This window comes from Hibiscus syriacus, unplaced genomic scaffold (assembly GCF_006381635.1).
Source record: "Hibiscus syriacus cultivar Baekdansim isolate YM2019G1 unplaced genomic scaffold, ASM638163v2 tig00000340_pilon, whole genome shotgun sequence".
Taxonomy (NCBI): Eukaryota; Viridiplantae; Streptophyta; class Magnoliopsida; order Malvales; family Malvaceae; genus Hibiscus; species Hibiscus syriacus.
This window is the reverse complement of record NW_024061783.1, coordinates 1,113,415-1,138,496: the sequence shown is the minus strand read 5'-3', so window position 1 is coordinate 1,138,496 and position 25,082 is coordinate 1,113,415. Positions and strand designations below refer to the sequence as shown.

General features: G+C 36.1%; 4 protein-coding genes and 2 pseudogenes across 4 annotated transcripts; 2 read left to right on the top strand and 4 right to left on the bottom strand.

Annotated features, from left to right (window-relative positions):
- Positions 1 to 4,021: 4,021 nt before the first annotated feature.
- On the top strand, positions 4,022 to 7,415 carry LOC120201350 (annotated as a pseudogene).
- Positions 7,416 to 7,707: 292 nt separating this feature from the next.
- LOC120201341 (phenylalanine ammonia-lyase-like) lies at positions 7,708 to 10,014 on the bottom strand. Its single transcript, XM_039201971.1, has one exon. The coding sequence runs from the start codon at positions 9,931 to 9,933 to the stop codon at positions 7,843 to 7,845; it is 2,091 nt and encodes a 696-aa protein (XP_039057902.1). The 5' UTR covers positions 9,934 to 10,014; the 3' UTR covers positions 7,708 to 7,842.
- Positions 10,015 to 12,124: 2,110 nt separating this feature from the next.
- On the bottom strand, positions 12,125 to 13,009 carry LOC120183059 (PHD finger protein ALFIN-LIKE 3-like). The gene is made up of 5 exons (XM_039187868.1): positions 12,904 to 13,009; positions 12,777 to 12,809; positions 12,484 to 12,712; positions 12,297 to 12,408; positions 12,125 to 12,208 (listed from the first exon to the last, which is right to left on the bottom strand). The coding sequence occupies exons 1-5, from the start codon at positions 13,007 to 13,009 to the stop codon at positions 12,125 to 12,127; spliced, it is 564 nt and encodes a 187-aa protein (XP_039043799.1).
- Positions 13,010 to 13,556: 547 nt separating this feature from the next.
- Positions 13,557 to 15,350, bottom strand: LOC120182961 (annotated as a pseudogene).
- A 235-nt stretch (positions 15,351 to 15,585) lies between these two features.
- Positions 15,586 to 16,411, top strand: LOC120182867 (growth-regulating factor 5-like). Its single transcript, XM_039187734.1, has 3 exons — positions 15,586 to 15,772; positions 15,842 to 16,076; positions 16,174 to 16,411. Exons 1-3 carry the CDS (start codon positions 15,589 to 15,591, stop codon positions 16,409 to 16,411), a joined length of 657 nt encoding a protein of 218 aa, XP_039043665.1. The 5' UTR covers positions 15,586 to 15,588.
- Positions 16,412 to 22,350: 5,939 nt separating this feature from the next.
- LOC120201322 (transcription factor MYB1-like) lies at positions 22,351 to 23,449 on the bottom strand. The gene is made up of 3 exons (XM_039201955.1): positions 23,251 to 23,449; positions 23,050 to 23,179; positions 22,351 to 22,975 (listed from the first exon to the last, which is right to left on the bottom strand). Exons 1-3 carry the CDS (start codon positions 23,381 to 23,383, stop codon positions 22,477 to 22,479), a joined length of 762 nt encoding a protein of 253 aa, XP_039057886.1. The 5' UTR covers positions 23,384 to 23,449; the 3' UTR covers positions 22,351 to 22,476.
- Between the last annotated feature and the right edge of the window lie 1,633 nt (positions 23,450 to 25,082).

The following is a 25,082-nucleotide window of genomic DNA, read 5'->3' as shown; positions in this document are numbered from 1 at the left end:
TCGTTTTGGCAGGTCGGGCTACATGTATTGATTGTCCTAGAGATGTGGGTTTCGACTTGTCACTGAACTGAGATGTACGAAGGTTATTGTTGAAAGTGATGCATCTAATTTCACCCCAAACTATGCGCATACTAATCACATCTCTTGTTAATAAAATTGATAGGCCAAAGTATATTATTATATGTTTGAAAAAAAATAAAATTTATGTTAAACTATGATTGAAGCTAATTACATATTTGGATGAATTTGAGGATGAAATTTGAATATTCAAAAGTTTGGGGACTAAATTAGAAAAAGAGTCATTGTTTAGGGATGAAATTAGAATGTTCGGAACAAAGTTTAAGGACTAACTTAGAATAAGAGTTATAATTTGAGGATGAAATTAAAATATTTAAACGTTTAACAACCAATTTAAAATGAGAGTTATAATTTGGAGATATGATGTAATTGACTCATAAAATTAATATGATAGTTTATAATATTTAATATAATAACTCGTAACATTAATATAATAATTCATATATTAATGTAATGATATATATATATAGAAAATAATATCAGTGACAAAAAATGCCTTATAATATACGATTTTAATCAATTTTTTTTGGATTTGCCAAAATGACCAACTAAATCGCAATGCGAAATTCGACTATCGCAATGCGAACTTGGACTATCGCAATGCGAATATGTATATCGCAATGCGAATATGTAAATCGTAATGCGATAGTCGACTATCGCAATGCGAACTTGGACTATCGCAACGCGAACTTCGACTATCGCAATGCGAACTTGGACTATCGCAATGCGAATATGTAAATCGCAATGCGATAGTCGACTATCGCAATGCGAACTTGGACTATCGCAATGCGATTTACATATTCGCATTGCGATAGTCGAAGTTCGCGTTACGATTTTCCAAATTCGTTGCGATAGTCGAAGTTCGCGTTGCGATTTATTCCAAATTCGTTGCGATAGTCCAAAATCGCAACGACTGGTGGTATTGCATTTGTTTCTTAAGAATTTTCTCTAAAAAGATAGTATTCGCGCGGACGTGTCGAATACACGTATTACCACGACCAAAATCACGACCACGACCCGAATATGTAAATCGCAATGCGATAGTCGAAGTTCGCGTTGCGAATCTGGAAACTGATTTGCGATACTGGAGATCGCGTTGCGAATTATCGATCACATTGCGATTTAGTTGGTCATTTTGGCAAATCCAAAAAAAGTTGATTAAAATCGTATATTATAACGCATTTTTAGTCACTGAGATTATTTTCTCATATATATATATATATATATAAAATAATAAAAGAAATTTTAATTATATTTATGTATTTACGTGATTATTGCACAAATGTAACGTCTTACTAATACCTAGGAATGAAGGCTCTGATAAGGTATTGGTGGGATTGATAATTAATACTATAATGGTTCGATTGGCCGATGAATAATAAGAGACTATCATTAGCATTCGAATTTAAGATCTCAAAAAAAAAAAATCAAACCTTTTAATCTTTGAAGTTTGTGCATGCAGTAAGACAATTTTAATATTTAATTTGATGGTTTAATGGATAAAATTAGGGATGACAACGAGTCGGGTTAATGTTGAGTTTTTTGTCAACTCGATCCTACATGAAGATATACACCATTCACCTAAATTTGACCCAATCTGAAAAAATATATATTTTTTATCCGACCCGATATAAATTAAGGATTTAACTAAAAAATAATTTTTTTAAGGAAATTACATTATTATCTTCGAGTCTGGTTAAGTCTGAATTTTTTTACCATCCACCCGATTCGACCTGACCCGACCCGACTTCATGCCTTTTAAAAATCCGACTTGACCCGATATCATATTATTATTTTTAATTGATTTGATCGAATTGGGACCAGTCGGATGGGGTGAAATTACCATCCCGAGATAAAACCATCAAATTGAAATAATATTTTAAATTGAGAATTGAGTGAGGATATTTCAAAATGTCTGAATTAATTTAAATTTTGATATATAATAAACCTGTGTTTTTCATTTATATATTGATTAAAAATTAAAATGTTATTAACGATTTTTTTTCTTCATAAAATTTTAAATTTATAGAACCAAGTATGTTTTACTGTTGAATTGATTGAGAATAAAAAAGTTATATGAATTAAATTTTTTGAATATAATAAATATCTTATCGGTGTAAAGTATGTGAAAGGATCGAATTTGATAATTCATGATATAATTTAAAATAAAATATTTTAATGATGTTTATACCATATATCGTGTGAAGTTTGTATGTAAAAATTTTCAATGACTCAATTAGCCCTTTTTTGTATAAAAATAAATAATTTTATTACTCAATTAGCTCCTATGCTCATCGATATTTGTCGAGCGTCGTAGACTTTTTCTTTAAATATTAAGACTCAAAGTAATTAAAAAATGTATTAAAACATAGGGATGAGCATGGGAGCTGAACCAGAAGGGTTTTGACCAGATTGGGTTGATTTTTTTAAAAAAATCCGACCCAAAAAATTATAATTTTACCTTATATATTTAGTGCTATTACAATAATACCCCTCTATATATTATTTCTTTTCAATCAAATCTATATTTTTATTGAATAAAAATAATATTTTTTAATAAATATATTATTTTAGGTCGGGTCAGATTCGAATCTTATCTAAAAAAATCAGGTCAAATTCGAGTTGGGTGAAAGGGATATAATTTTCGAGTCGAGTTCAAATCGGGTGGACTAAAATTCTGATACGACCCAACCTATGCTCATCCATATTTAAGAACAGAGTTACAAAATAAAAAACGTTAAAAATTATCATTATCTATTTTGAGATAGTATAGTATTAAAATCAATTAATTAAATGATAAAGTAAATGTCATTGTCAAACCCTTATTTCATTAGATTTAAATTTTTTATATATTTATTCGATCGTTTTAAAAGATTAAATTCTTACTTAAACATATTTAAAAATATTAGATCTTACTTAATCATTTAAGGTTAAACCACACCTTTGGTACCTAAACTATCAGTTTTGATCTATTTTAGCATTTAAACTTTTTTCAGGTTTACTTTTTATTTCATTTTAGTAAATGTCGTTAAAAAACTTAACGGATGGGCTCCCCGCTCGGCGCATCTATAGTTGCCAGAAGTTGCATCTGTCGGTTGATTTCAACCTCCGTTTCACCAGAAAACACCTCAATCTCCCCAAATCGACGATGAATTCTTCAATTTCTTCATCCTACGACCTCCACGATTCACCATTCGGATTGATCGTCCGTCCACGAGAGTTATGCCATGTCAACCTATCCATAAGTTTTTAACAACGAGTACTACAATAAATAACAAAACTAAACGTTAAGTATGATTCTTTTTAAAAAAAATGAAAGTTTAAACACTAAAATGGGCCAAAATTGATAGTTTAGGTACTAAACGCATTGTTTACCATCATTTTATGAGCAACCTCTAAAAATTAGACCTTAGTTTAGTAAATAGCCAATGAAATAAAAACCGATGCAATAATGGATGGAGTGGAGTAAAGTAACTACGAAAAAAACCCCCAAAATATACGGTCTTTGGAAAGACATTTCACAAAGTTCAAGGGACCATCAACGACAAATGCAAAAATACCATGCATAAATATAATACAACGTAAATGTGATTGCCTTCTCGTAGTTTCATTTTGAGATGTTTAATTGCAAAACAAGGCAGCGGCAATTCAGATAACGGAAGGGGACGCCGCCGACCCGCCGCCGAGACAAGCGTGGCTCAATCGTCTCTCAGCCTCTTAAACTCGCATTGTAAGGCGTTTCTTCACATCCCCGCCTTTAATTATTTTCAGCTTCTATATGTTTTGGTTTTTGGTGCTTTTTTTCTTCTTCCTGGGATTGTTTTTTGAGTTAATTTCTGGGTTTAATGCATAATTCGTTTATGTCATATTAGGCTTTGTTAGATTTGGTTTTGTTTAATGAATTTTGGAATTTATTGGTTATAATTTCGTGTATAAAAAGATGATGTTGGGCAAAGATGAAACTAGGAAGAAGAATGGTGAAGAATCGGGTAAGTTTTTGAATTAAACTGAAGTTATTAGCAAACCGTTGTATTTGGACAAGAACCCTCCAAGGAATTCATTTTATGATTCTAATTCTCGTTCCAAATCAGTCACGAAAACCCATTCTTTGGAACCGAATCGAAGCGTTAAGAATCGTAATGCGGGTCCATCGCCTCGTAGAGGCAAGAAATCCATTTGGAGTTGGAAGGCGTTGAAAGCATTTTCGAATGACAAAAGCCGTAAGTTTCCTTGTTGCTTCTCACTTATAGTACACTCTATTGAAGATTTGGCGGTCGGTTTTAGTGGACTTAGTCTATGCGTGCATTGGAAGAGGCGGGATGAGGTTCTAGTGACTCGTCCCGTTAAAGTTTTTGATGGAACTGCTGAATTTGAAGAGAAGTTATCGGTTACTTGCTCTGTATACGGTACTAAAATTGGACCTCGCAATTCAGTCAAGTATGAGGCAATGCATTGTTTGCTTTATGCTTCTGTGTGTGGTGCACCGGACCTTGACATAGGGAAGCATCAGGTTGACCTTACTCGGTTGCTTCCACTTACATGGGAGGAATTGGAGGAAGTGAAGAGCTCGGGGAATTGGACAACAAGTTTTGAGTTAGCAGGGAAGGCCAAGGATGCTATAATGAATGCTAGTTTTGGTTATATGGTTTTGTCTGATATGAAGCAAAATAGAAAAACAGGTACTAAACTCGGTAACAATGATCAGAAGGGCACGATGAGGGCTGTTGAGAGTCTTCCCTGTTTGTCTAACATCACATCCTTTTCTCTCTTTATGGAGGAGATGAAAGAACTTCATGAAATTTTGCCTTCATCAAAGTCGGACACTGATGATGAAAATGTGGTAGATCAGAAATTTGAAGAACACAAGTCAGATGATGCTTCAATTCCTTCTAAGCCTGAACCCGATGTGTTGGTTGAACATTTTGATCCTGCCTTACCTCCATCTGAATCAAATGAGTACATTGAGAAAGAAACCGGAGGTGATTTTTATGTTGTGGAAAAAGGGAAAGAATTATCTTCACAAGAACAGGTTAGGTCGGAGGAAGTTTCCATGGTGGCTGCTGTATCCAAAGTAGAAAGTAATAAATTTTTTGAAATTAACCCTGACATGGATGTAAATTCTGAAGAATCCTATGAGCTTTCTCCCTTAAATGAGGTCAGTTGTGTTAATCGAGGAGACACACTTGTGGTACGAGATAGCAATTCCGAAGTGGATGACCAATTCTCAAAAGAATCACTGATGAGAGAGTTGGAGTTAGCTTTAGATGGCATTACAAATTTGGAGGCAGCCTTAGATTCTCCTGATTCTGAAGACTCGGAAGACTACATGGGACATAATGCTAATTATGAAACAAACAGGAAGTCCTCGGTTAGCTTGGATGAAGTTACCGAATCTGTGGCAAGTGAGTTCTTGAGTATGCTTGGATTTGATAACAGTCCATTCAGCTCGTGTTCTGAGAGTGAGCCCGAGTCACCAAGGGAGCGTTTACTAAGGCAATTTGAGAAAGAGACCCTTGCTAGTGGTTGTTCATTATTTGATTTTGGCATGGCTGATAGGGGGGAACTAGAATGTAGTTCTGACATCTCTACTTCGGGGAATTCGAGTGGGGTTTTGGATACACCATTTGTTGTTCAAGATGCTGTGCAAGAGCATCAGATTGAAACTAATGGGAGGATCAAATTGAGGGCTAAAGTTTTGGAAGACTTGGAGACAGAAGCATTAATGCATGAATGGGGATTGAACGAGAAGGCTTTTCAGCGTTCTCCACCTAGTTCTTCTGTTGGCCTCGGAAACCCATTTAAATTTTCTCCTGGAGATCCACTTGATCTTCCCCCTCTTGGAGATGGTTTACGTCCATTACTTCAGACAAAGAATGGAGGGTTTTTGCGATCTATGAATCCCTCAATTTTCAGGGATTCTAAAGTTGGTGGGAGCCTGATCATGCAAGTGTCTAGTCCAGTTGTGGTACCTGCAGGAATGGGTCCCACTGTAATGGACATACTTCAACGACTGGCCTCAATTGGGATAGAAAAGCTCTCCATGCAGGCAAATATGTTGATGCCTTTGGAGGATATAACTGGTAAGACTATGGAACAAGTTGCATGGGAAGCTTCCCCCACTCTGGAGGGATCAGAGAGGTTTGTGAGTCCATTTTTCTTTGGCTTCCTGCCATTTATTTCCATGATCAACTTTGTTTGTGATATCCTATTGATATTATATGCTACTGTTTCTTCTGTGCAGCCAGTATATGTTGCAGCATGATTCTGAGGTTGGACAAAAGAAAATTAAAACAAGATCACCATTATCCAGCTCTAACATGCTTAGTTCGTCCTCTGTCAATGAGATGGGTTTGGATTATGTATCACTTGAAGATCTTGTTCCATTGGCAATGGATAAGATTGAAGCACTCTCATTGGAAGGGTTGAGAATTCAATCGGACATGTCAGATGAGGATGGACCTTCAAGCATCAGTGTGCAATCTATTGGGGAAATTTCGGCTCTTAAGGGTAGGGGAATTGGTGTTACTGGATCCCTTGGTCTGGAGGGAATTGCTGGGTTGCAATTGTTGGACATAAAAGACAGTGGTGATGATGTTGACGGTTTGATGGGTCTGTCACTGCCGCTTGATGAATGGATAAGACTTGATTCTGGGGAACTAGGTGATGAAGATCGACTTGGAGAGCAGACTTCTAAAATCCTTGCTGCTCATCATGCTACATCATTAGACTTGATATGCAGAGGGTCAAAGGAAGAGAAAAGACAGGGTAGAAAGTGTGGTTTGTTTGGGAATAACTTCACAGTCGCATTGATGGTGCAACTTCACAATCCTATAAGAAACTATGAGCCAGTTGGTGCACCAGTGCTTGCTTTGATTCAAGCGGAGAGAGTATTTGTCCCACCAAAGCCAAAGATACACTCTACTATCTCAGCTGCTTTGAAGAAAAACGATCAACGGGACGAAGACTCTGAGTCTGCCATGGAGGAGGTGAAAGAGGAAGAGCCTCAATTCAGAATCATTGAAGTCCATGTTGCAGGTTTGAGGACTGAGCCAGGCAAGACAAAACTTTGGGGTACCACGACCCAACAACAGTCTGGTTCTCGATGGTTGCTTGCCAATGGAATGGGAAAGAGCAAAACACATCAGCTATTCAAGTCCAATTTTGCTTCTAAATCTTCAACCCCTTCAACAACAAAGGTTCAGCCAGGTGACACTTTGTGGAGCATCTCGTCTCGTATTGACGGCACTGGAGCCAAATGGAAAGAATCGGAAGCTCCTAATCCGCATATTCGAAATCCTAATATAATATTCCCCAACGAAACTATCTCCTTGCGATGAGTTGTTCATGACTTCATGCAATGAAATCTGCTTGAAAAGATTCACAGCTCTGAGATTAGAAAGGTTGGGTTGTTAAGTTCTACTAGCGGCCTTGTGGGGGGGGGGGGGTTCTTGCATTTATTTTGAATGTGTTCATCATGCAATTCAACCCTAAAGAAAAGGTGAGTTTACATTATCATTCCTGTCTTGTAAATTTATGTATTTTTGTGATCAAGAATGCATGGTGTAATTTATATCTTTAGCGCAATTATGTTTTGTCTCCTTTGTCTCTCATTGTTTTGTCTCATAGATAAATAATCCATTACTAGAACTTCATTGACTCCGACCAGAACACAAAATTACATAATCCCAAAGTCAAAAACGTGAAGAACCAGAAACAAAACATGTTACAAATAATACAATCCAAACATTATTACACTGAAACAGCCTATAGTTTCCAATTATTTAAGCACCTCATAACAACAGCTCCCAGTTTCCCTTCATTAATGGCTTCACAGACCTTCTCTATATCCTCTCCTGGACTCACCTTCTTTTCACCAACAAGAAGCTCAGTTCCCACTTCCTTCCTCACAAATCCATATATCGGATAAGTCCTGCATTTCTCGATCTGATTAGCAACCTCGAATTCTTCATTGCCGAATTTTGCTCTTGCTTTCGGTAACTCTTCCTCGAGTTTCGCCTTCAATTCCTCGACGAAAACCGGGATCCTTTTGAATATCGAAAACCCTTCTTCGTCGCCCTTTTTATCTTTTAGTGCCCTTTCGACAAGCACTTCTCGAAGCTTAGGCAAAAGGGTGTACGAAGGGTTCATCGGGTCATCGAGATAGGAGAAAACCGGTTGGTGTTCGATGACCTGCAAGAGTTCTTTCTCGCAGAAACGTGATTGGAGCAGTGATCCATCTTCTGCAAGGTAGAGTGTTTTCTTTACTACTTGGAGAAGTATTTTTTTCACTGTTTCTCTCATGTTTTCCTCCAAATGTCGCAAATCAATAGCCTGGCAAAGTGCCACCATGAATGTTGAGGACATCAGCTTGAGTATTTCAATGGCTTCTGCACTTTTTCTAGCCGAGATAAGGCCGAGGGAGTTGACATCTTGGTTGTGTTGTTCGGCGCTTTGCACATGCGTCGTGACGGGATTCGCGAGGTATTGTAGCTCGGAGCAGTATGCAGCCATGGCAATCTCTGCGCCTTTGAATCCGTAGTCCAAGCTTGGATTAGTTCCTCCGCTCAAGTTCGACGGCAAACCGTTGTTGTAGTAATCGCAAACGAGTTCGGAGAATTGAGCAAACATGAGCTTCCCGATGCCTGCGATTGCGATTCGGAGATTGTCCATGGAGACACCTATAGGCGTCCCCTGGAAATTCCCACCATGGAGAGCGATGTCACGATCGACATCGATCAACGGATTATCGTTAACGGAATTGATCTCCCTCTCGATCGAATGCGTCGCTTGTCGAATTACTTCGACTTGAGGTCCAAGCCATTGAGGAGAGGTTCTAATTGCATACCTGTCTTGTTTAGGCTTAGTAAGAGGGTCTTTCTCATGCCTGATCTTAGCTTCTTTCATGTAATCACTTCCGTCTAAAAGAAACTTCATGATCGCAGCCGATTCGATCTGGCCGGGATGGTGCTTGAGCTCATGCGTTAAGGGATCGGTGAACTCCGGCTTGCCGTGCATAACTTCGCAAAACAAAGCCGAGAGAATCACCGAAAGGAGAGCCAAAAGATTGGCATCGAAACAAACCGTCGCAGCAACAGCAGAACCAACGGCGGTTCCGTTCACAAGAGCTAAACCTTCCTTTGCTTGGAGCTCGAAAGGACCATTAATTCCAGCTCTTTTCAAAGCCTCGACACCGTCGATTTCTCCTCCGTCAGCAGTGACGACCTTGGAGTTTCGTCTCCCTGTTAACAACCCTGCAATGTATGATAACGGGACGAGATCACCGGACGCGGTGATCGTCCCTCTGAGCGGCAGTTTCGGGATCAAATTCCGATTCATGAGTTCCGTCATGGCTTCGAGTATCTCCCACCGGATACCGGAATAGCCTTGCATGAGCGTGTTGGCACGAACGAGCATAGCCGCCTTGGAATAACTGGTCGGAAGATATTCTTTCCCGATCACACCGGCGTTCAAGAATCTTATAAGCTCCGTCTGGAGGTCGGAAGTCTTCGTGGTACGTCTATGAGACGTAGCACCAAAACCAGTGGTGACTCCATAAATGTCAATCCCACGAGAGACTCTGTCGCTAACCCAATCAGCACTCTTCGCCACCCTGTCACGAGCAGCCGCCTCATCAAGCGAAACCACCACTTCGTTCCTTCTCGAAACCGCCGTGACCTCAGCCACCGTAAGGGTAGTCCCCTGAATTCCAACAACTTTCGCCTCCGCAAACTGCGACACCATTCGGCTAACCTCGTCGACATAAGAGCACCGGAGGGCATCAGCAGCCTTTTGCCAGTGCAAATGAGTTAAGACAGAGCAACCATTCTCGGAAACATCGAATTCACCAGTTGCCATTGCAAGAGAAAGAAGAAAGACAACAAGGGTACGTGAAGAATATGGAAGAAGGGAGATTGAGAGGTAGTTTTTAGGACTTGGAAGTGGTGAGTTCTGATAGAGAAAGCAATGGGTGAGGAGTATTTATAGTGGTGTGTGTGAGGGTGAAGTGTTTGTTAAGTGGGAAAGGGCTGCGGTTGGTCAAGTCCTTTAAAAGTAAGCCACCCTCATTTTGACTGGTCTCAGATGCTGTTTCAGGGAAACTGAGTGGAAAGATACTTGGGCTTTTCTTTCTTTCAAAGAAACAAGTCTTAGTTGTTGAATGGAAAAATGTGTAATATTAAAATTCCACCTTACTATTATTTCTAAATAATCACTTTTTGGTATATTTTAATATTAAAAATTTATTTTTCTCAAAATAATACTCAACACATTTTTATTTCAATTTAGTATTCATCGTTAAAAGCTTAACGGACGGACTGACGTGATATAGTTTCGGTAGAAAAACGACCAATCCGAACTGTGGACCACAAGAGAATAACGAGTCGACCAACATAGTTCAGTTTTATATCCATTGGACGGTAGACCATGGAGATAGAAGGATAAAGTGCTCGAAGAGTTCGCATTGATTAGGGAAGATTGAGGTGTTTTCAGTGAAAATGAGATCGGAATTGTATTCAGGGTTCGAAAAGGTGCGAGCTGGAAAATTTACTCTTCATCAATCATCGAAGAATACGACGGCCAACAACTTTAGCGATCAACCAGCCCATCCGTTAAGTTTTTAATGGCGAGTACTAAAATAAAACTAAAACTAAGCATTATGTATGGTTTTAAAAAAATTGAAAGTTTAAGTACTAAAACGGACTAAAATTGATAGTTTGTGTACTAAACATGTAGTTTACCCTACTAATTACTATTCGGATATTATTGTAAAAATTTTATATTAATAATTAAATTTTCTTTTGTTAACCAACTCTTTTTGGTTTTCTTGATGTAGTAAGTGAGGTGAAAATAAAGGGGAAACTGTTTACAAGTGAGGACTATTTTTTTATTTATTAATAAGTGAGGACTAAATTGAATATTAAAGAGTTCATGGTAGTGAGGAATTGACCATTGACCTTATGGAAAATGCGTTCCGCAGTTGGTACAAGTACATGAACGACAGCTTTTATTCGGACCATATTGACCCACGTGGACATGGGTCATTTTTTTTAGTTCATATGTATACCCACCATCCATTAGCTAACATTAGCTTATTCCTTATGTATTTTTTATACCCACCGTCCCTAAACTTTAAAATATTCTAATTTCATCCCTAAACTATAATTATCATTTTAAATTAGTCTTCAAAATTTTAAACAATTTAATTTCATCTCTAGATTATGACTTTCATTCTAAATTGGTATCCAAACTTTTTGAGCATTCCAATTTCATCCAAAACTATATCGATATACTAATCACGTCCCTTATTAATAAAATCGTTAGGCCAAGTTATATGATTGTATGTTTGAAAAAAATAAAATTTAAGTTAAATTATGGTTAAAACTAATTACATATATATTTGGATGAGTTTAGGGATGAAATTGGAATATTTAAAAGTTTGAGGACTAATTTAGAAAGAGTATCATAGTTTGGGGATAAATTAGAATGTTCAAAAGTCTAATGATTAATTTAGAACGAAAGTCATAATTTTGAGATGAAATTGAAACATTCAAAAGTGTAAGGACTAATTTAAAATAAGAGTAATAGTTTAGGGTGTAATTAACTCTAAAAATAAATTATATATATTTACATAATTGAGTCGAGTATAAGTTTTAATATAAAAATATATATCGGATTTCGGGTTGATAAAGATAATCTTACAATCGGGTCGGGTCAAGTTCAAATGGAGATGTATATTTCTCGGGTCAAATTTCGAGTGAGTAAAAAAATCCGATCCGATCTCTAGCTACGAGCCATTAATCTTTAAGTGTTGGATGATTAGGGTCAGACATTTTCACCAAATTAATGACGAAAAGGTTTCGGAATCTCTTTATGATATTAACAAAGCTAAGAACAAAGAACACAATTCAGGCCACCGATGTTCAGCCAACAGGCAGCACCCTCAATCAATACTACAAAATTTTCCTCAGAAAAGCATATGATGTTGATATGTATACGGTCCTTAACATGATGCAGGTGTTGGTTTCTTGTGGCTGCAAAGGGGGCATTTTTACACCTCCTCGGCCGATACTTTTCCTTTACCCTTTGCTTGCTCGGTGGTGCCGCTCGAGGATTGAGAAGATCCGGACCCTCCCTGCGTAAATGGCAACGAACATGTTCAAAGTCTAACCCTAATCATCCAACAGTTATACAATAAGGATCATGCACAATCTTCTACTTACAGCTTGATCAGTTGATTCGGATCTCTTGCTGCTTGGATTATCAGAATCTGATGACTTAACCACAATTTCATGCAATGTAGGGAGATTATTCATCATCGTGAACAGATGATCCCTGCATCAAAAGATATTGACGATTCCCAGCAGCATAAATAAACCAGTGGAAGTAGTAATAGCTAGTAAGCAATACCTTTGAGCTCCATTAAAAGAACGCTCAGAAGCAAGAAAGAAAGCCACAGCTAGTAACCATGAATCACATGCAGCAGCAACTTTACGCATGCATGGATATTTATCCAACAAATCTCTGCGAATGTTGAAACCCCATGTAGGGTTTGGTACCACCGGAGGTTTGGGGGCAGCCAGTTTAGCTTCCCATCGTCCATCTTCAAGTCCAAACAAGCAAAGGTCGACGCCCTTCACTGGACAAGAAACCCAAACTCAGAAAACAGTTATCATAGGGTAACAAAGAGAAGAAGATATTACCAGGATCGCATTGCTTATAGAATTCTTCAGAGTCTGCTCCAAGAAAAAGGAAAGAATGGGAATTAGAATGAGAAAAAGATTAATGGATGATAAAGGAAGGAAAAGACTAAAGAAAGAAGAGAGAGACCGGTGGTTAAGGCTTTCACCAAAGCTTCATGGCGGCCTTGGAAATCCCTAAAGACGGCGTCCACTTCTGTGGTGTTGCCTTGTTCTTGAGCATTACTTCCCTCCATTTATCTGCAGATTGATTCACACCACTGATATAGGAGAAATATGTATTGCAGTAATTTTTCTTTCTTGGAAAACAATGGAGACTCGTGAAATCCTGATATATAGTGAAATAAAAAATCAGGTGGCGGGAACAGTTGGCTGACTCGAGTGTGATTTGACTGACTCGGTCTGGTTCTTGGACTAGTGATTTCATCATTAATATTGGGCGTACTGGTGGTTAGAAGTTAAATATGTCACGAGGTTGTTTAAACCATACCGATTATTCCTCTATTGACTTTGATTTATATTTAGATAATCAACACATAAACATAAGAAAATGTTAATGACTTGCAATCGATTTCCTTTGTTACTGCTTGTTCTAAGCTCCGTGTGGCTCCGTGTGGCTCGTCTCCTCCTAACATAGACATCGGCCTACTCGAACGACGATTTCATCTTTATTTCCGATCAATGAAATAACACTAATGGAAGACAAGGGAGACAACAGATGCTTTTAAGTAAAGTTTTCTGCAACAAGAAGAAAAAAGAACACCAAAGAAGCAAATAGAAGGCTCATCGGTCTACAACTGCAAAATGGAGTCCACAAGATCAGACAGAGGTGCAAGTTCTCCATTGTCAATCAACCGAAATTCCTGCTTAAAATGACAATGTTTCAGATATGGAGGTCCCTCATAATCATTACCATAAGCACATGGGACTTTGAGAAAGAAAGAAAAAAAAAACTTACCCAAGTAAACAGAACAAAATGCTTAAAGCAAGTATTCAAATGAGCTTCCTCTTTAAGGCTCATAATCTTCTGAAAATGTGAGTGGTAAATGTGTGCATGTACTCTGAACAATCTCTTAATAACGTCTTCACGACATCTCGGTGGAAATGGTGCCTCTGTATTCAATTACACTTCTCATCAACAATGGCAATAGCTTCCATTTCTTAGTTCATAACATGATTACATGATAGTATACTGAATTACTAACCTGGTTTTTGTGGGAAAATTGCTTCATGATCCAGCTGAGCTTCAATCCAGTCCATTAGATACTCAACATATTTAGGAGCAGATACCTATATAGGCTTCTTTACTGTAACCCCATCAGCCCAACGATACTCGTATCTGCCGACATCGATCGTCATCGATGTGCCTTTGGAGCTGAGCACCCTGCAAATGCATTTTCATGGAGAATTGCTGAATCTCAACTTTGTATAAACATTAAATCTGAAAAAACAGAACAAGGGACGCAGCACTCGAACCGTGCTCCCTGATGGAGCATTCTTCTTTGGCCTAAATGTCTTCTGGTTTCTGCATAATGTAAAACAGATTTGGAAAAAACACTGAATCTAAAAACTATGGGGGAAAATGAGATTTGGGTTATTGAAATTGTGCGAACCTGCTACCGAGGCCGAAGAGACTCGTGGAAAATGACCAACTCTTGGCGTTTCTAGCTGTGCATACAAATGGAGGAATCAGAGGATAAAGAAAACAATAAATCCGTATATGCTGGATTTTGGATTTGCATTTTAGTTCCGCGATTAAGTTGGATTGGATTGGCTCATTCAATTGCTTGACAGATAAGTCTCTCGATCACTACCGAGCCTAGTTCGAGCTGTTAAGAGTCCATGGCGTCGAGGTGATCGATTCCAGGTGAAATTCTGATAGCTACTCTATCGGCACCGATGGCTTCAGCTACTGCTCGAACGATTTACATCAAGAATCAAGTTCACTCAAGTTTCTCAACTAATGCTCTATATGCATGGTGAATAACAATTGTGAATGAACGAATATAGGAGAAATATGAAATCCTGAACTATATATATATATATGGTGATAAACAGTAAGGCAGGAACACTTGTTTTCTTACGAGCCATTAATCTTTTAATGCACTTTCATCTTAAAGCAGTTATATTGTTAAGTCGTTTTCAAGCTGTGTAGTGGCTGACTGCACTGAATGAGTTGACCATCACCCATATGGGTTCGGATTTTGGAATCTTTTGTGCATCATTTGAACAAGGTCTTGGATTCGATAAGCCATAACACATGAATAGTGGTATATATGAACATAACGTTTCATATAACATTTTTAGCCTTAAAGACGAAGTAACTACGAAACTTTGAACACGGGAATGAACCTAAAAAAGTAAAGGAGTTTGTGTAGCAATAAAGGCTCAAAACCGTACAAGCTTCTCAGGAAGCAGGCATTTGGCTTCAGGCACCAACTATTGTAGTACTTAATAATGAATCTTCCTTCTTTTTATCTCACTTTTAACCTTTAGTTTATGGGTTTCCGTGGAGTTGTCAGAGGGGAAGAGTCGCCTTTGTTGCAGCTGAGTTGCAGGACCAGAGGCTGCAGTCATAATATATCCGAGCAGCTATTAGTACTCGGTAGGTAAAATAGAGAGAGAAACAAAAGGTGGCATTCATTCATAAACCATTAGTTTCATCCATGTACGCCAAGATTCTGCAATATCTACAGTGAAATGGTCCATGAAATAAATACACCACTCCAAATCAGACTTGCTTGTACTTATCCAAAAAAAAAAATCAGACTTGCAGGGAAACCTACCCTTGCTTGCATTTCAAGTTTCAACGAAGATGAGTGGAAGAAACATGTTTCCTTTTACTGCAACTCAGTGGGAAGAGCTTGAACACCAAGCTTTAATCTTCAAGTACGTGGTCTCAGGCATTCCCATACCACCTGATCTCCTTTTCTCCATCAAGAGAAGTTGCTTAAACACCAGGCTTTTCTCTCGCCAGCCTCCTCCTCCTCATCCACATGGTAAAACTAAACCCCCCAAAAAACACCTTTTTGTTCATTTTGGGTGATTTTAACAATGTATTTCTGTAGTTGGGTGGAACTGTTTCCAGGTGGGACTGGGGAGAAAAGTGGACCCGGAGCCAGGGAGGTGTAGGAGAACAAATGGGAAGAAATGGAGATGCTCGAAAGAGGCCTATCCAGATTCCAAATTCTGTGAAAGACACATGCATAGAGGCAAAAAGCGTTCAAGAAAGCCTGCGGAAGTTTCTACTGGAACATCATCATCAACAAGGGCTAACCCTTCTCTTTCGTTCATGGATTACAGGTTGTTGGGTTTACAAAGATTTACTTGTATGTGTTGATCGGTTTTACTTTCATTTTGTGTATGACCTAAAGTTTTGTTGTGCCGTGGTTTTTTATAGGAGGAATAGTTATGTTTATGGGGTGAAAGAAGAGGTTGATTCACATGCACATGCTGTTTTCTCTGGTGCATCCATGGACAATTCATGGCAACTTACACCATTAACAACGAGCTCATCTTCTTCAAAACAGAATGAATACTCTTACTTGAAACTTCAAAACAACAAGGACGTCGGAGAAGCTCAAAAGACAGTTCATCGTTTCATTGATGAATGGCCATTGAAACATGGAGATCCATGAATTGATTTGGGTGATGATAAATCATCCAACGACCCATCGGTTTCAACAACCAGGCTCTCAATATCCATCCCTTCCATTTCACGTGACTTTCACAATGGTATAGTTTTAACTTAACAATGGTTCATTTGCTCCAAGCCATTGGTTCATGTAATTTAAGACATTTAACTGGAACTAGAACAAACAGAGAATGGACCTTCAATAGATACCCCAATCAATGCACAAGACAAAATTCACCCTATTCAATCTATTTATACATCAAGATTGTAATCGAATTAATTATAACCATCTACTAAATACAATCCACAGTAGCTTCAACTGATCGAAAATCTCTACTAAACTACCTATGATTACGTTCTTCCCATAAAAACCTCGTCCAAGCAAGTTTTAAGATACAAACAATAAGCGACTTACCTTTTAAGTTTTCCACATCCCATCTTGTAAGGTATGATTCATAAATATACCGGTAAAGAGGACAGAGGATGGAGCGGAGTGAGCGAACATCAAATGTCTTTACAAAGAAAGTCTCGTAGTGGAGGTTACGATTATGTGGGTTGTCACTGCGGTACGGTACATGGTTAATTTTATAATTATGTACCAGGGTTTTATATTATAAATAGAGATGTAACCTAAACCTATGAGATATTGAATAAAACTTCTAGCGCTGCCTAGGCACCGAAGACGTAAGCACATTACCGAACCTCGTTAAAATTCTTGTGTTCTTTCATTTACTTTGCCCGATTCTTAACACATCTCGTAACAACTTCCCAGCCAAATTGCCTCAGCTACAAACTGTAAAGCTGCAACACCCTACCCCAAACTCTGTAAGAGTAGGGACACTCCATAAAAAATGATCACTCTTCTCGGTATAAACTCCACACAAGATGCAATTTCTATCCATGCCCACCGCTATATGAATAAGTCTATCCTTTCTTGGTATCCTATCCATAATTACAATCCAAACAATGATTGAGTGCTTAAGGACATGAAGAGAGAACTAGGATGTAATACCCTAATCAAGTTTAACCCAAAGACCGAGAGATTAAAGTGTTACACGGGACCACCGAAGTAGCTAACCCAAAAATTTTCTTTTTAAAGTGACAATAACCATTATAAAATAACCATCCATAGTGATATAAAACAAAACATAATAAATATGAGTCTACAAATACAGAGAGCTCCTAAATCATACGAAATAGATACACTGAGTTTAAATCAAAATATAATTACTATTGAATACAAAAGAGTTTACAATAGCACATGCCCTCTAATATAAATCAATACGTACTCCGAAGCCTCGACTGGTCATCTAAGAACATGTGCACGAAAACACATTCCGAATGTTGAGCATACAAGTTCAGTGCCACACTAATAATTGTATTGTACTACATGCATCCACTAAATGAGCATGCTAGTGGAATAGGTATGAAGACATGGAGATGCTGACATGACATGCTGAGATAGACATCATGGTGTGGCTGGGGGTTCTACATCTCGGAGCACACACCCTTCTAGCTTTCTTAGGATACCTTTGGGTATCTGGCGTGAGATCCAAAACTGCATCGAAAACGTAAACCCGACCAACTTACTCCATTGAGTCTTGGGAAATCTGTGCCCAACTGGCAAACTGAAGTACCCTGACATTGACTGAGATATATTCGAACCATGCGATCGTTATCTGCTACAGTAACTCGGGTGTCCTTACTGTTTCCCAAATATCAAACAATGCTAGTTTTATGTCATCCTAGCTAATATGAGTTTATTACTATTCTCATTTGTAGTTTTATTTTATGTTGTTTTGGTATTATTGGTGTTACACCTTGAAACTCGGGTTAGTAGTTCGAGTCAACCCGAGACCCATTTTAGTGTCTAAAATAATTATTAAAAATATCTTAGACTAAGGCTAAGTAGATTTGGGCTGTGTTGGGCCCAAAAGACTTATGTAAGGTGGTGCTATTAATAGGGGCTAAGTAGATTTTGAGTTAACCCGAGATTTGGGGCGTTACATAGACAATTATGTGCCAATGCACTCTAACCTTCTTTTCCCTTATTCTTTCCCAAATCCAACTACTATTTACCATTTCCCAATTTACATCATCACCAAACAGATCCCTAGTCTCAGCCCTTAATTTCAGCAATCTACTCAAAGTCTAGCTATAATGTGGCTTACACTCCACTCGTCAATACTCCTCACTCTTAAAAAAAAAATAGTGACAGGATAAGAATGAAAATTTTGAGAGTCAAATTAAATAGTAAAAAAATGGGAGATAGAATTTCAAAACTAAGAAGGACCTAAAAATAATTGGACCCAAAAAATTATTACCGCGGGTCATTTTCTACTATATACACATTTTTATCCTTAATTAAAACCAATCATTATAATGTAGATAAAAATAGTATATTCATTTCAGTACACAAATACTGAAGCTCAAGTGCTGCCATTTGCTAATAATCTGGCAATCAATATACATTTATTTCCGTAACAATTACTGAAGCTCAAGATGCCATATTTTTTAAAAGGGTAAATTACGCTTTTAATATTTAAACTATTAGTTATGATATGTTTTAGTACCTAATTTTTTTTTAAAACATACCTAACGTTTAGTTTTTGTTTTGTTTTAGTACCGCCTTTAAAAGCTTCACGCGTTTAATACCTAGACTATCAGTTATGATCCGTTTTAGTACCTAAACTTTAAATTGTTTTCAAAATTTAACGTTAAGTTTTTAACGGGGTAAGAAAATGAAACAAAAAATAAACTTTAAGTATGGTTTTAAAAATTAAAAGTTTAGGTAGTAAAACATACTAAAACTAATAATTTATGTACTAAACACGTAATTTATCTTTATTAAACTTTACATGAACATGTATACATCAACTACTCGGCAGCCAATGGACCCAATAAACTTTCCTTTTTATGAGCCAGAAATTTTCCCATTAAACCACATTATTGCAATAAGAATTGCCACTTTCTCCAACTGAGATACACAATAATTATAGAGATAATTTTATAGGAAATCCCTAACTATGACTCTTATTTTAAGTTAGTCCTTAAACTTTAAATAATAGTCCCTAAATTATGAGTCATTCTAAATTAATCTCTAAGCTTTAAGATATTATATATCAATCCTCAAACTACGGTATCATTTTCTTTTAATCCTTCCATAAACGTGTCATTAACTCTACTGTGCTCAATTCTCTAAAAAATATCTTATGACCTTAAAAAATAGATTAATATTCTTTAAAGACTACGTGTTCAATTCTCGTGACTTTAAAAGATATACTTTTTTCAACTAATTGAGTTAATGCCATACTAATGGAATGATTAAAATAGATCGATATTGATAGTTTAGGGATTGATATAAAATATTTCAAAGTTTAAGGCCTAATTTAGAATAGGGTCATGGTTTAAGGATTGATACAAAATATTTTAAGAGTTAAGGATCAATTAAAACTAGAGTTGCAGTTTGAGGATCTCATTTGCAATTAACTCATAATTATACTGCAACTCGAATTATTAGATTTACGTAAATTCAGCAATATATACAGGGATGATAATTTAATCTAAAACTGACGGATTCAACCAGACTTGATTTGGTAGGATTGAATTTAAAAAAAATAGATTCGGGTCAGATTTTTTAAAAGAGTGAGGTCGGGTTAGGTTCAGGTTCAGGTGGAGAGTGAAAAAATCAATCCTACCCGATCCGAAGATAATAATTTAATTTCTTTAAAAATTATTATTATTTAATTAAATCTTTATTTTATATCGAATCAGATAAGGTCAGCTCATATTTATATTCTAAAAATTTGAATCGAGTCTAAATCAAGTGAAATGTATTTTTCAAATCAGATCTAATCAAGTGAGAAATATATAATTTTTCGGTTGAATCAAATTCGAATAAAAGATATATAATTTTTAAATCAAATTAAATTAATAAAAAAAATTTACTCAACCCAACACGGTACGATCCAAAATATAGAGAACATGGAAGCAAATCACATGGACGGGACCAGACGACTCTTGTGCTCTACCATATCTGCCCCCTCATACCTTGGGAAAGAGGCGCAGTTCTTCAAATTAGGGCAACCTACCCCATTCATAGGCTCTGAAAACTATTCACAAGGTCATCCCAATTTGTGCCATTCATTCGTTAAATGCTTGAGGATCTGTCCCACTATTAATTTGTACCGACTAACTCATTTAATTATGGTTTCTGCCTTCAGGACTTTATTTTATCAAATCATTTGATTATTAAAAGTTTATTTTATCGAATTATTTAATTATTAAAATTTATAAAATGATCATCTGATTATAAAATATTATTTTGTTAAATTCATCGACTATTAAAAGTTATAAAATAATCACTCAAGTATTCATTATGTTTTAAACTTATCCATTTCCGTTAAATAAATGACAATTTGTTAACATTAATGTTAACATGATGGCTGAAATATAATAGTCGTTTGAGATTTAAATATAAGATTTTATCATATCACAATTAATATTTTAACGTTTAGCTCAGAATATCGTTAATTTTTTAACAAAAAATGACAAGTTTTGAACATAATAAATAGTCGGATGACCATTGTGTAACTTTTAATAGTCTAGGGACTCGGCAAAGTAACACTCTATAGTCGAATGACTATTTTATAACTTTTAATAGTCGAGTGACTTAATAAAGCAATACTCTATAGTCGGGAATCATTTGTGTAGTTTACCCTAATTTTTATTGTAATTATTAACTAATTTTCTTTAAAAAATCAATTATGAAATATGTTTGAAAAAAAAAAGTGGCGGACGTGAATGAAGATGGAGTGAGGTGGTCCACGGTCCAATTGACTTTCATGAGTTATGGGACAGTTATGCTATTAAGACATAACCAGAAGTGGAAAGTAGATATGTCCTAATTTCTAAGGGTAACCAAATATGGAAGTGTTGATTTATTATTAATAAAAAGAGAGAAAGATTCAATTTTTCTTTTTATTCATTGTATACATATAAAAATTGATTGAAAGAATGACAAAAATATATTATTCTAAAATTTTTAGGGTAATTGTACACAAATGGTCCCTTGACTATAAGGTGTTACCTTATTAAGTCTTCCGGCTATCAAAAGTTACAAAATGGTCTCTTAGTTATAGGATGTTGCTTTGTTGAGTCATTCGATTATTAAAACTTACAAAACAATCACTTGACTATTCATTATATTCCAAATTCGTCCTTTTCCGTTAAAAAAATTGGCGACATCCTAAGCTGGATGTTAATCTATTGTCTGTGATATATTAAAGTCTGATCCAAGAATCTCAAACGACTATCATATCTCATACAACATATTAAAATTTAGCTCAAATTGTCGTCAATATTTTAATGGAAAATGACAAGTTTGGAACATAATGAATAGCCAGGTGACCATTTTGTAACTTTTAATAGTCGAGGGACTCAACAAAGCAATATCCTATAACTAAGAGACTATTTTATAATTTTTGATAGTCGAGGGACTCAATAAAGAAATTTTCTATAGTCAAGGGACCGTCTGTGTACTTTACCCAAAATTTTAAAGATTCAACTTTTTTTACTTGAAAAAAAAATGAATGTGATGAATTATGTGTTGCAATTTTCTATCAAAGAATCCTTCATCAAACATAAAAAAAAAGTACATTAGTATAAAGGTTATGGCAATCTAGTAATGAAATCTAATGGTTGTTCGAAAAACATCAGTATTATCGAAAAAACGATCCGTATTGCATATTTGACTTTAGTAGGTGAGTCTCGTGAGATAGATTTTTTGCATACACAAGGACTCGTACCTAATATCTTATTTAAACCACATCAAATTATTTATCACTTGAACCAACTCATTGATTAAGAGATTTTTTTATTAATTATTAGTATTAGATATATTTAATTCAATAATTCTATATGAAACAAACAACCATTCCCAGTGAAAATCTGATCGGAGAATTCATCGGAAACACAGTCATTCAGTAATTATTCATGAATGGTCATTTATTTATTTCACATCCCGTTTTCAAGAAGTGGAGCCGACGACCGGAGATTCAAACCCACATGTCAGCATTTCGTCGGAGAAGGTGACGGCGACGAACCAAAAGCATTGTCGTAACAAAGCTCACCCACATCACAGAAATCGCAACTCAAAAGGTCCGACAAACAGAACTCTCCCATGCTGAAGTCGAGCGAAAAATCCGACGAGATAGGATCCGTCCCTTCGTTTTCGGATTCCGGCAACGATGATGATCGATTCTTTGAAGAAGTCGAAGGCTTTGCCTCTCTGTTTTTCATGTCACAACGGTCAGGGTTTGAGAAAACCTTGGTGGAGAACCTGGTTGCCCTCGTCCGTATAACTTTTGCCGGAAAAACACCATTCCCGTGACCATTATCATCACCACCAGCACCACCGGTTGTCTGTTTGGATTTGTTGTTTTTCGAAGCTCCGGTGGCCAGCTTTTGGCGGCAGTCGTTGACGACTCTTTTACTTAGGTTTGTGTTCCAGTAATTCTTTATTTCATTGTCTGTTCGGCCGGGAAGCCTCCCAGCTATCAATGACCACCTGCATTAACTCAGCACGAATATCAGAGACGAGTTAAATCGTTTAACAACTCAGAACAAAACCATGAACAGAACCTGTTCCCCAGGAGTTTGTGGAGTTTGATGATGAGTTCTTCCTCGTCAGCTGAGATGTTACCTCTTTTGATATCTGGTCTCAAATAGTTCAACCACCGAAGCCTGCAGCTCTTCCCACATCTCTTCAGACCTGCCAAAAAAAAAGACAAACTTTGTCTGAAAAAAAAGAGAAAATTTTCCGGCTGAATTTCAAGACAATACCAGCTCTTTTAGGAAGATTTCTCCAACGTCCTTCGCCGTGTTCTTTAATGTAATCTGTAAGAACTTTATCTTCAAACGCAGTCCAAGCTCCTCTATTGAGATCTTCCTTTGAACAACAAGGGCTTCTTCCCATTTTTTCTCTGAGATTTTCAACTTTGTTTTTCTGGGACACTTTCTCCCTTGTTGTAGGGGATGATTTATAGCTGCCTTTCGCTGGGGTTTATGGCATTGATGATGTATATGGGAGAGAAATAAATTCATGCTTTTGTTTACGGTTGTAAGTGAGACAGAGCGGTCACGAGATATTTAGATCGGTTCAGTCAAAATTCGATAAATATTTGCTTTGAATAAACTCACTCGAGATTTTAACGAACTATTTAATACTCGACTCAAAAATCTCGTGAGCAACTCAAAAATATAATATATTAAGATTCTGTTTTTTTTTAAATTATTAATAATATTAACATTTATATGTTGATTTTTTAAAAAGAATTCCGGTATAAGGTTTTCATGTATTTAAGGTTCATGTTTGAGTTTGAGGCTTCAATCAAGTTAAGTTTAAGATTTTTTTTTTCATTTCGAGCTTTTATGAGCTTTAGTTCATGATTTCGAGTTCGAGTTGAACTTGAAAATTTTAGGCTCGTTATTTTTTTAGTCGAATCGAGCTTCATTTCAGAGTTTTCGAGTCGAGTCAAACTCAATAATACTCGAGCTCAACTCAGCTCGTTTACAACCCTACTTCTGTTTTTAAGGGTAAATTATGAGTTTTGTACCTAAACTATCAGTATTGATTCATTTTAATACCTAAACTTTCAATTATTTCAAAAACATACCTAAAGTTTAGTTTCTGTTTCATTTTAGTATCCCGTTCAAAATTTAATGTTAAATTTTAAAAAAATTAAAAATTTAAGTATTAAAACTAACCAAAACTGATAGTTTTGATACTAAACGCTAGTTTACCCTTTCTTTCAACTTCTCCCTTTGAAAATTTGATGGGAAAAACAAAAATTACAAAATGGGTCTTTGTTGTACACGTGCTAAAGGGGCCACGTTTATATAGTCCTCCAATAAAATAATATGTTTATGCGTAAAGTACACAAATGGTCCCTCGATTATAAAGTATTATTTTTTAAGTTTTTTGATTATCAAAAGTTATAAAATGATCCCCGACTATAGGATTTTACTCTGTCGAGTCATTCGACTATTAAAAGTTACAAAATGATCATCCAAATATTTATTATGTTCCAAATCGTCATTTTCCGTTAAAAATTAATAGTGATATGAGTTGAATGTTAACCTAATGTCTGATATATTATAGTCTTTTAAAATTTTGAGATTAAATTTTATCATATCTCAACGAGTAGAATAACATCCAGCTCATAGTGTCATCAATTATTAAAATGATGAATTTAGGACATAATGAATAGTCGAGTAATCATTTTATAACTTTTAATAGTAGAGGGACTCAACAAATCAACATCCTATATCAGAAAATCATTTTATAACTTTTGATAGTCAATGGACTCAGTAAAACAATACCCTATAATCAAAGGGTCATTTGTATAATTTACCCTATGTTTATTTACTTTTCCTTCAAATTTATTGGCTTCTCACATATTATAAAAATCATTTTTTCTTATGTCTAAATATTTTTAATATATTTTATAGTATATTTTTAATATTAAATTTAATATTATATTTTAATGGACTTTTATGTAAGTAATTTATTCTTTTATTCATGTTTTAGATAATTGAGCTAGTTCTCTTTTATTTATAAAATATTTATAATCACAAGATAGATCACTTTAATTTTGTATACTTTTATAATTTAT

Coding starts and splice junctions, on each gene's coding strand:
- LOC120201341 (XM_039201971.1), bottom strand. CDS start 9,933: ATGGCAACTGGTGAATTCGATGTTTCCGAGAATGGTTGCTCTGTCTTA.
- LOC120183059 (XM_039187868.1), bottom strand. CDS start 13,009: ATGGAGGGAAGTAATGCTCAAGAACAAGGCAACACCACAGAAGTGGAC. Junction 12,713..12,776: donor CTATAAGCAATGCGATCCTG/GTAATATCTTCT, acceptor TTTCTTGTCCAG/TGAAGGGCGTCGACCTTTGC. Junction 12,409..12,483: donor TCTTTTAATGGAGCTCAAAG/GTATTGCTTACT, acceptor CTTTTGATGCAG/GGATCATCTGTTCACGATGA.
- LOC120182867 (XM_039187734.1), top strand. CDS start 15,589: ATGAGTGGAAGAAACATGTTTCCTTTTACTGCAACTCAGTGGGAAGAG. Junction 15,773..15,841: donor TCCTCCTCCTCATCCACATG/GTAAAACTAAAC, acceptor GTATTTCTGTAG/TTGGGTGGAACTGTTTCCAG. Junction 16,077..16,173: donor CTTTCGTTCATGGATTACAG/GTTGTTGGGTTT, acceptor GGTTTTTTATAG/GAGGAATAGTTATGTTTATG.
- LOC120201322 (XM_039201955.1), bottom strand. CDS start 23,383: ATGGGAAGAAGCCCTTGTTGTTCAAAGGAAGATCTCAATAGAGGAGCT. Junction 23,180..23,250: donor AAATCTTCCTAAAAGAGCTG/GTATTGTCTTGA, acceptor TTTTTTTGGCAG/GTCTGAAGAGATGTGGGAAG. Junction 22,976..23,049: donor CACAAACTCCTGGGGAACAG/GTTCTGTTCATG, acceptor GAGTTAATGCAG/GTGGTCATTGATAGCTGGGA.